This window comes from Mercenaria mercenaria, chromosome 11 (genome assembly GCF_021730395.1).
Source record: "Mercenaria mercenaria strain notata chromosome 11, MADL_Memer_1, whole genome shotgun sequence".
Lineage (NCBI taxonomy): Eukaryota > Metazoa > Mollusca > Bivalvia > Venerida > Veneridae > Mercenaria > Mercenaria mercenaria.
This window is the reverse complement of record NC_069371.1, coordinates 76,114,896-76,126,458: the sequence shown is the minus strand read 5'-3', so window position 1 is coordinate 76,126,458 and position 11,563 is coordinate 76,114,896. Positions and strand designations below refer to the sequence as shown.

The window sequence follows — 11,563 nt, the reverse complement described above, 5'->3', positions numbered from 1 at the left end:
TTTGCCAAAACCGCTGTTTCGTGGTGATAGGAATTCATGGATTTCAAACTTTGAATATATTATGAATGGGAATTATCTTTTTCTTTTTTTGTTGGGATTAATTTTCGGGGATTCACTCAAACTCGAAATCCACAAAAAGAAGTCCCCCACGAATTTTAAATTATTTCACAGAAAATATATTTCTGGTAACTTTGAATGATTTACTTACTTCCAAACCTATTAAAGGCAGATTTCATGCTAAACTATCAAAATTCCATTTTACAAATCATTTAAACCATTTTTCTGCTCAATGACTTCGTCTTAATTTTCATTATTGAACATAATAAAAATTCAATTGCCGTAAACATTATTGGTATTTCCTTACAGTTAAGATTACAACTGCGACAAATTAACCGTAATCCAACCATTGTAAGTTTAAAATGATATAGCAATTTTGTAATTTTATCCCGTATTGTTCTATATGTTATAACAATGCTTATGAACTCTCCAGAGCAGAAAATATCTAATATTGTTTTAATCCGTTTCTTTTTCATTAAACACAAAGATTAATCTTCAGTCAACCACTATAAACTACTTATGTTAGATTTTCATTTATTTTTATTAGAAAAACGACCATGTAGATCCGTACGCGTGTTCCGAAAGTACTTTCATGGAATTAAAAATAAAATCAAATAACAATAATCATAAACAAAAGTTGTTTAAAAATGTGTTTACCAAGAATATTCCTAATAAGGATTTAGGACATTGTGTAAGTTGTTCTTTTTCTTTAACTGTTAAGTTGTTCTTTTTCTTTAACTGTTAACAATATGACGAAATACGTTTAAAATGTTTTATAGTAAGTTGTTATGTTACTGATTCAGTATCTAGTTAAACTGTGTTTTCATTTCATTCTTGGGGCCTCCGTGGCCGAGTGGTTAAGGTTGCTGACTTTAATTCACTTGGCCCTCGCCCATGTGGGTTCGAGCCTCCCTCGGGGCGTTGAATTCTTAATGTAAGGAAGCCATCCAGCTGGCTTACGGAAGGTCGGTGGTTCTACCCAAGGCCCTTGGTGAAAAAATACACGGAAGGGCTCCTGGGGTCTACCTCTACCATGAATAAATTGAAAGTCGCCATATGACCTATAATTGTGTCGGTGCGACGTTGACCGCCCACTCCCCTAAAAAATCAACTTCTTTCATACTCAGCCTGAATATCTCCAATTAACTATGTTTTTTTTTATATTTGATATACGGAGAAAGAACGAATAAAAATCTGTATTCGATGTTAGTGAATTCTCATATAAGATGCTAGTTTTGTTATTGATTTTCTTCTAAGATTCCAGTAGAATCTTTAATTTTGCATTGAACACAGACATCTTTTTTTTTCAAAGTATCATTTGTAATAATTCATTTACTGTAAATGAATTATTACAAATGATACTTTCTAAAATAAAGCACTCGTGCCTAAAATAATGCCCGGATTGGCACCTGAGGTCTTCCTCCACCATCAAAACCTGGAAAATTGCCATATGACCTGTAAGTGTGACGGTGTGACCAAAATGAATTAGCAGATTTTGAAAAGATTCCGATCTAAGCTCAAATTACAACTAAAATGAACGAATATCTTTAAAGAGATCAATAGCTGTTAACATATACCGCCTTATTTTACGACGAAATTTTGATGTAATTTTTATTTTTTTTATCAATACATGTAAATCAGTTACTGATAAATCTGTCAAAATATGATCAGATATTAGCGTTTTTACAGTCCGGTCTCAAGACTCAGTATAAAAAACCCATGCCCATGTTATTTTTTTCTCTCTTAATACACATGTATTAATGTTCAGTTGACAATGAATTGGACACTAAATATGCTTAATCGATCGGAGCTAACTTTCTCTATGAATAATGTCTATTGCCATTCCACAATGTTTACGCTGCTTGTCAGATTACTTCAATGACTGTCTCGAAAGCGGATAAAATCTTGCAGTCAATTAAGCGCTGAAAAAAGAAACCTCGGCAAGGTTGTGAACTGGTAAATGTTTTATGAAAAACATTCAACGACGGATGTATAATATATGGATATTTCAACGATGACATAAGAGATTTTGCGATTTCACACTGGTACTGGAACTTATTGTGTATAGAAATTTTGAAACAACATGTACGCGTATACGTACATGTAAATTTGATCGCGTCTCATAGTCGTACACGTGCGCGTTTGGTAGTCGCACGCTTGCGCGTCTGGAAATCTCATCTTCTTTGATTTAAAATGTTTAGCTATTTAGATTGTTGATCACACAACGGCGGACGTCTAACCTTTATTGCTGTGAGATTTAGCTTAAGAAAATGCTAATTACATTGTATATACATGTTTTTGGTCACAAACAAGAACACTACTGATTTTGGTCACAAACAAGAACACTACTGAAGTGCGTCATTAATACAGGTTTTAAATCAGATATATCCACTCTTGTATCCGTTATATGCAATAAATATTTTTGATTTTAACATACTTTGTTACTACTTCTCTATATATCTATAACTTACAGCTTTAAAGGGACTGGAAGTGTTTGTTCTGTATTACTCTTCGGGTTAGTGAAAAACTATTAAAGGAGAAGAAATATGGCGACAGTAGCGGCTTCTAACTATACAGAGGTAAGACTTTATTGCAGCTGAAAAAAAAAACTTTGTTTCTGATACAGATTTACTTACTTTAAACAAAAGTACACGGCTTTAAGCACAAAAAACGGACAGCATTTACATATCTCTATATTATAGTTGTGTTGATTTAAAAATCATGCACTCTTTTTCAAAATACATAAGGAACTCGTTGAAACAAACAAAGCACAATACTGTGAACTCGTTAATATTTCTGAGGGACGCGGGCGTGTGTGATGTGGGTGGGGTGCAGCTAATCCGAAGTAGTTCCTCTTTAAGAGTTCACATCCCCGTAAAATGTCTGTTATGACCGAAACCACGAACTTCTACAGATTACAATGAAATACATGTTTTCAGAAAACGTTTATAGGTCATCATTTCACTGAGTTACATTCTTTTCCCCTTATGTTCTTTCAGAAAAAGGGACTAAAGATCATTACACAGCGTATCGCAGCATTACTGAGCAGGGGTTTAGGGCAAAACTGTTGTATTTTCTCTCATTTTTGTGAATATTATATGAAGTAGCAGCAATATATAGCTTTACGCCAAACCCTTAAAGATTGCTGTTTTTCACTTCAGTCTCATCATAAAGACAGCAGTCAGTACGACACGGATGGGGACGAACTTTCGACCACACTTACAATACAGACTGGTTACAGTTCGGAATACCGGTCACACGCCCAACCTTTGTCTCGTTTGAGTAGACACAGCATCAAATTGAAATCGTGTTCAAGTTTTCCGAACTTACTTAGCCTGTACCACACTCCGATTCGGGAAGAGGTTGGTGAAGAACATTTTATTTATTTCATTATTCAACTGATAATACCCTGTTGAAATTCGTTTTCTAAACATTTTAAAGGCAATTGCTAAATTCAAACTAAGCATGTACAGCATCTATTATAAGCTCAGGTTTATCAAATTTCATTAGTATTTTGTGAAGATATCCGTCCGATTTCTTCACAAGCATTATGGCATATTTTACTTTTAGAATCTGTAAGTCTAAAAATGTTTTGGTTATTAACGGTCTAGCTCTAAACAATATCTTTATTCTCATTCAAAGTAATGTCAGCATTAAGGTAGTGGACCCGTAATGAAATTCGGCAATTTCCGTTCGTTCATGTATTTTTCCGTATGCGATTTCGGCAATTTCCGGTTGCTATGAAAAATAATTTTCTGTTTCTGCCGAAAGTTGCCGAAATCGTATACGTAGGATAGTTAATCACACGGAATTTGGCGATTGTCATTTCAGGTTCATTACCTTAAATTTTGTAATATGTTTCATATAGAACATCTTCTGGAACATTTAGGATACGTACAACTAATTATAGGCGATAAGAAAATATCAGATACATTATTGTATGTTTGATTTAGAGCAATGTAGAAGAAATTAAAAAGAAAAAGAAAGAACCAAAGAGAGAAAGAAGGAAAAAGGAAGTCGTTCTTCGACCGGACTTGGAGGATCAACATGAAAAACGTGCGCGACAAGAGGTAGAAAATAAAATCTGTAAAAATAGTTCCTTGAAAGCATAGAATGCAACTTAAAAAGAATAAAAAAAGACTCGGTTTGATTTAGTCTGTTCATGAGAGGTAATAAAATGTGCAACACCGCTCACGCCCCATAGCACTGGCTTAAACGGAACTACAGGTATTACACATTTATCGAATGAACTCCATGATTCCAAAGAACCAGAAAATATAACAACACTGAATCCAAGTAGGGGGAGACTTTTCTACAGCCGCCACACGTACAAGTACATTTTGATAATTTTCATTCCTGTTCTGGTCCGTAGTCGTCTAAAACTTAGTCTTAAAATTCAAGTTGCCGTAATGTCGTGTGCCGATTTTTCATGCTTTTGAAACTTTGCATAGCTATCTGTCATATTACACGCTATATGTATATTAACTTTCATGAAAATCCGTTAGAAATATATAGAAGTTGTCTCATGTTTACCGAATTGCACAAGTTATCTACACTTATCAAGTTGTTATAGCTTGTGAGACCGACAAAACAATAGATCATGTAAAACCGACCATTTCTATTTCCCACCCCTCTCTTCGAAAAAGAAATGGAGATGCCGGGGATCGAACCCGGGGCCTTTCACATGCAAAGCGAACGCTCTACCACTGAGCCACATCCCCTTCTGTACAGTCTTTAAGGGAACACATCGATTAGTCAATGATGAAAACACAAATCCTCGATGATGAAAGTCGAAATCACGATGATAAAAACATGAAACAGTTTTAGACTTAACGGCTTTGAAATACACTGTACTGACTGACTTCTTAATGGATGGATTGTACTAATTTTGGCGGTAACTGCTGCCCATAGTTTACACTCTTCTTTCTTTAATAGGAAAATAATTAATCTTTATTTGTACAGTCACGCTCAGTTCGTGTGAACACAGTGGCGAAAGAGCAGCTTGAAAAGTTTGATAAGTATGTGAACAGTATGAAAGAAAAAGTTGAGAAACAAAGAGAGGAACGACGAAAATACAATGAAATTCTTCAAGAAAGACTTCGGGAACAAGAGGAAATGGTAAAAAACATTTTCGATAACAGAGTTGTTGTTCTTGTTCCCCTCTGCCGACATTAAAAATAGTAAACTCATTTATAACACTGTTTTAAAGGTAATGAGATTCAAACGTTCAAATACTCTGTTTCATTCTGTTTTTGGTCATAAACTCTTTTAAATCAACTATTTTTTTTTTGTTTTTGATATAACCACTTTTATTTACAATATTATATGGGTGGTATATATACCGCAGTAAAACCCAGTTTATGTATAAAATGAGTGAAAATAAATACACCACATTATTTCTACCTAGCTTTTGACCGATTCTTAAAATAGTTTATTGTTCAATGTATATAGACACACATATCATTGCTACTAGTACTTGTTTTGTAGGAGAAGAAGAAGTTAAGACTCCACAGAGGCCCAAAACATGTTTATATCCACGACAAAAAATATCTAAAAACTTTGCCAGTGTCCAAATATTGTAAAGCCACTCGATTGGCTGACGATTTACAACGGAAAGGTGTTCTGCGCACGCGCGCTGATGTGGAAAAATATTGGTCAGGCTTTGCAAATCAGCAAGCAAGCGGAATAGATATATTCTCTGATACTGTCAATACTTCAGGTGTTTCAATATTTATGAATATTATATACTTTTTTATTTTAAAAACAGATATGTAACTTCATTTTACTTATAAAGAATAATCAAGGCCTTCGAGTATTTTGTCGCCTGATTTATTGCGGTTCAAAGTTCAGATGCGCAGGAACATAACTACGAGGGCGTTAGCTCGAATGGTTAGATATCCAATCATCTTAACTCTGAACCGTGGTAAATAAGACGAAAATCCGCAAGAAGGCATTGACTGACTTCATTCCTACATGTTTATTGAAACACTTTGATAAGAAAAAACATGCCGGGTGCGTTTCATAAAGAATCTTAGGACTTTTTTTTACTCCTATTTAGGATTCTTTATGAAGGGCAACCTTGGACTTCATTTATCTGAGTAGTAAGGAATGGGACGTCATGCGACAATTTGACGTCGTAATTGACGTTTGACTGGCAATCAAATCGAACCATATTTAAATGGACAATTGACGGCATGTGTTCGGTGTCATTTAGAACCTTTTACTTTGCAGTTGTGAATAAATCACGCATGATAAAAGACAGGAAGCTTTAAATTCACTATATTTCATCTTAAAGTGACATTATACGCATCTTACTGCACATAGTGTGTTTTTGGTAATTGTTTTATAAAGCAATTTTCGGTTGCTCTGCATTTAAATGTGCTGAATTAACGACAATGCGCATGAGTATTTGAGTTTAATTCTTTAGAAATAAAGAAATTGGACTAATAAAATAATAGTTCTTTCCTTCAGGTTATATTGCAGTAATTTGGTCAAAAATGTGCCCGAAAGAAGTCCCTAAACAATAGATCCTAATTTTTCCATTTTCGCGCATTTGCGCGTAAGTCGGGGGCCAAATGGGCATTATTTCACTCGTAGAATGAATTTTACATAAAATAGTACACTTTTCATGCTAATATTCGCATGTTTTCGAGTTGTTTACTTGAAAACGAAAGTAGGGTGTTTATTCTGCGGACCACTTTCTGAAATTCGGCAATATGAGAGTACCTGACTTCAGTTGACTTGCATTTCACTGCATACTATTCAACATCCCATTTTCTTTTCGTTTTCTTGAAGCAAATGTATGGATATCTTGTTGAAAATAGGTCTACGACGGAGTGAAAATCTAGAAACTGTAACAAAATTGTTCTGAAGTAGCTGAATTTTATACGAAACAAAGAACAATTTCTTTTATTGATAATTCTGCGCAATTATCTCCCTTACCTATAGGTTGAGACAATCTGACTAAAGTACTTGATCTTCTAAACGAAGATCTGAGAACGACCCATTCACAATCGTCTTCTGTATATTTTGGATTTCCAGTATTGCTATTTTTATTTTATCCAATCAGACGACTTGTTCGAATGTCAAAGAGTAAGAAAAATGTGCAGTCATTCTAGGGCTCGAACCCGGGACCCCTCGCTTACAAAGCAAGTGGCCTACCGACTGAGCGAGCCGGCTATCTGATACCTTACGACAAAAGAATTGTAAATATCAAAAGTCAAGGCTACAGGTAGATTTGCAAGATGTTGTAAGTTAGGCTCTGATTGGCTAGCGAAAGGGTCGTCAGAACGAGGCTATGAATAGGTCGTTCTCAGATCCTATGCGTAGCGTAATAGGAGATGTACTTCAGTCAGATTGAGGTTGAGATTTCTGAAGTTGAAGGGAAGCAACTCCTACGTGCAGTTTGACTTTTCTTAAAAAGACTGCCCCAATCAAAATAAGAAAAGTCATATTTGGAAAGTTATTATTTCATACTGGTAGCAGGAAGAGTTTGGTATATTTGGTTAAAAGTTCCTCCACCCTTTTTACACAGACATCTATTTCAGCTGGATTTTTACTTGAAAAATGCGTATAATTCCACTTTAAAATAACTGTTTACATTGTTTTTGGTGTTATGTTGACAAAGTATTCGTTTTTGTTTCTACGATGATGCCCTGAATTGAAAAAAATATTTAAAATAACTAATTTCGTATATACATATTTAATGTGATATACCTGAACTATGACATTATCATTATGGCTTCTTTTAAATATTTTATTTTAGTTAACTATCCCCATCAATGGATGAGTACGAAGAAACCAGAAATTAAAGTCACCGACGACGACGACGACCATCTAACCGACGCCGTCAGCTTACAACAACGACAATTACCTCCGCTGCGAAAGAAGAAAAAGAGACGCCCAGAAATTTGACTCTAATTAAATAGTGTTATGTCAATAGTTCACAAAGTGATTTCACTAGCACTGGAAAGTAATGCAAAACTTTTAAGTCAGAAATGTTTACGAGGGACACATTTTCTCTGATTTCGCTTTCGTGATTACAGTACAACTTGTTTTAAGAGACCACCTAAGGGAATGGGAACATGTGATGTCTTAATACAACATTTTTGTTTAATAAATAATCAAAGCCTTCGAGAAGTTTGTTGCCTGATTTATCACGGTTCAGAGTTCAGATGCTGCAGGAATGGAACCACGAGGGTGTTAGCCCGTGTTGTTAGATATCTAAGCATCTGAACAATGAAGCGTGGCAAATTAGACGATGAACCACATGAAGACCTTGATGTTTTCATTCTTAATTGTTCGTTGAAACATTACATCAAACAATCCTTGCAGTATCGAACCGGAAATCATGCAGCGATTTGACGTCATAATTGACGTCATAATGCTCTGTTAACGGTTCACGAGTCAACCGTTGTTTATCGCAGAATATACAGAGCTTATCCTTCTTCTTTGTTAACTAGCAACGAAATCGAGTCATGTTAAAATCTTTAACAAAACTAAAAGGAACCGAAACAGTGGTCTCTTAATGCAAGATATATCTTAATAGATGTGGTCTCTTAAGCAAATATGACTGTATTTTGCTGATTTTAGTCCTCGAGAAAACTTGCATTTAAATGTGATCTACTTTTATTAAGGGAATAAAAATCAGAAATGTTTGCGAGCGGTTAATTTTCGCTGATTTCGCTTTTTCGATTATTTTCGTGAAAATTCGTCCTCGTGAAAACTTTCAGTTAAATCATTTCTAATGGGAAACCTTTATGGCTTACACGAAGAACAATTCTCGCATTATAAGACAGTTTTCAAATTTCACGAAATTTTGGTAGCACGAACTGTACAGTTTTTACAGTACAAAGCTCTTGCATATTCATTAGATTCAGTTAGAAACCTGCATCAGCAAAGAAAGTTATTTCAATTAACAAATGATATATAACAGAACAATGTTTCAACATATATCGAAACAATACGCTGGCGGAATAATTTCACGAGGGCGTAGTCCGAAAGAATTATACGTGCGGCATATAACCGATTCGTACTGTTGAAACATGTTAAAACATGGTTCTGCTAAATATTATTTTGATTCTGATATGTTTTTATGTAGACAAGTACATGAAATAGGGAAGAACTATTTAAAGCGCATGTATAGCGCGAAATATATTAGGTCGACGTGACGTCAACGCATAACTGTGTTTTAACAGTGTTAAAATACGGGAAGTAATATGTCCAGTGGAAAATCTCGATTCTGAAACGTCTTTTATATAAAATAGTAGATCGAATATATCAGCACTCTTTCTCTGTGCCTGTAAGGCGCCAAATAATACGTCAACGTGACGCCAGAGTTCCGTGTTTTAACGGAAATGTGCACACATTTTTCATATTAGAATTGTATATCAGTGCTTCGTATATGATTTATCGATGTCAACAATAAAAGAATATTGTTATTATTATGAAGTTGTTAATAAATTGTAAAATGTAGTTTTAGGTTTTTAAATTAGTATGAACCTGCAACTGCTCGATGTAAATTTTAGGTAACAGACTGCAGTTGCAACAGTGTTGTACAAAATGTGTAAGGCGACGAATTTACTGCCGGCAACTAGTTAAAGTAAAATTCAGAAATGTTGCCTGTTTGTGTACATATATCAAACAAATGTCATAAAAATGTTATGGGATAATCAGTTCTTCAGTCAGCAGCATTTTCTGTTAAAGGCGCTGACCTCCAGATTTTGGCAAAAAAAAGATCTTTCTTTCAAATTGAAATCTGGTCATATTATGAACATTAGAATATGAGTTTTTGTTTCTAAACTATTCTAAAAAGTAGTAAAAATTACTACTTATCATGTGTTTCCGTAGAATATAGTCTGCCAGTAATTAAGTTTCAGAGCATTTAAATATAGCATTAATTTCCAGATATCTAAGAAAAAATACTTTTTGATGTTGTCGAACGATCTGGAAGCCAGTGCCTTTGAATGGGTATACGGGTCAGGTGATCATACCCAGGACCATTAACATGCAAAGCGAACACTCTTCCATCAAGGACTGTTTAGCCAAATCCCTATCTGCATCAAGGGAACTTCTAAATTTTGTTTTTATTTCAGTTGTACTAATGATTTACGAAAACTCGACAGTTGAATAGAGTTGCTACAATACATAGTTTAAAACTGATATGGATGAACACATTTATCATTTCTGTAATCATCGTTCAGTGTATAAAATGCTAATTTATATTTTCTTCTTATGTAATATGTTCACACATTTTAAATTATAAACGTATTCATATCGAACTTCTCACCAGCCACGTTTCCCTAAATTATTACTATCATTTCATTATTAGATAAGTCAAAGCTCAACGTTAAGTCAATATTAGGGTCCGCCCAACTTCTGGATAATTCGAAAGCAAAAACAGAGTAAATAAAACTGGAGATGCCGGGGATCGAACCCGGGGCCTTTCACATGCAAAGCGAACGCTCTACCACTGAGCCACATCCCCTTATGTGCTATTTTGTAGGAAGACATTGACTAATTGACTATAGAAACAGAATGATATCGTATGACCTAGTACGGTATTCCCATTGTCTATGATATTAAAGTTATCTGCACTTATCTACTTGTTATAGATTATATGACTGACAAAGCAATAAATTATTTAAAACAAAAGCAATAGATTACTTAAAACCGACAAGTTCTATTTCCCAAACCTCTCCTCGAACAAATGGCAGGGATCAAACTCGGGGCCTTTCGCACATAAAAATCGAAGGTTTTACCATTGAGCTACACCCCCCATACACCCAGGTAATTGGCTACACATCATTTGTACACTGAAACAGGCACTAAAGTAGGTAGACAACGTGAAATGCTCGAACACCCGTCTTGGCACTAACTTGTATCATAGTGTCTTGTGCATAATCAATTGCCCGGCTGGAATAACAAAAAAAAAAAAAAACAACAACAACAACAACAAAAGACCCAAACTTTTAAGCTTTCTACAACAAAGTTCTAAGTATACTACAAAATGGATACACTGTTTTATGTGAATGTGAAAAAAACGGCATGGTCCAATTCTCATTTACTTTGACTTTATTCGTGCAAAATCTTCTTCTTATGAAGCCTACTAATGACTAAATGTTGATAAAAGTTTGGAGTAAACTATTCAAAAATCTGTTTCACGAAACGTGCTTTAACTAGGTTCAAACTCTAGACGACTCTTATTTAGGTATAATCAGACCATGACAGGATTAAACTACATATGGCAACCGCCTATGATTTCATATAAGAAATGAGAAATAATAATAGAGCCGTGCCATGTGAAAATCAACATAGTGGGTTTGCGACCAGCATGGATCCAGACCAGCCTGCGCATCCGCGCAGTCTGGTCAGGATCCATGCTGTTCGCTAACAGTTTCTCCCATTCCAATAGGCTTTAAAAGCGAACAGCATGGATCCTGACCAGATTGCGCGGATGCGCAGGCTGGTCTGGATCCATGCTGGTCGCAATCTGACTGAAGTACAT

General features: G+C 35.1%; 1 protein-coding gene and 2 non-coding genes across 3 annotated transcripts; 1 reads left to right on the top strand and 2 right to left on the bottom strand.

The window, feature by feature from the left end:
• Positions 1–577: 577 nt before the first annotated feature.
• On the top strand, positions 578–9,531 carry LOC123531778 (uncharacterized). The gene is made up of 7 exons (XM_045313020.2): positions 578–748; positions 2,531–2,636; positions 3,219–3,419; positions 4,011–4,127; positions 5,020–5,175; positions 5,545–5,776; positions 7,823–9,531. Exons 2-7 carry the CDS (start codon positions 2,604–2,606, stop codon positions 7,969–7,971), a joined length of 888 nt encoding a protein of 295 aa, XP_045168955.2. The 5' UTR covers positions 578–748; positions 2,531–2,603; the 3' UTR covers positions 7,972–9,531.
• Trnaa-ugc (transfer RNA alanine (anticodon UGC)) lies at positions 4,707–4,778 on the bottom strand. The gene has a single exon. It is a non-coding gene; the product is annotated as a tRNA-Ala (tRNA).
• A 940-nt stretch (positions 9,532–10,471) lies between the features above and the next one.
• Positions 10,472–10,543, bottom strand: Trnaa-ugc (transfer RNA alanine (anticodon UGC)). Its single transcript has one exon. It is a non-coding gene; the product is annotated as a tRNA-Ala (tRNA).
• Between the last annotated feature and the right edge of the window lie 1,020 nt (positions 10,544–11,563).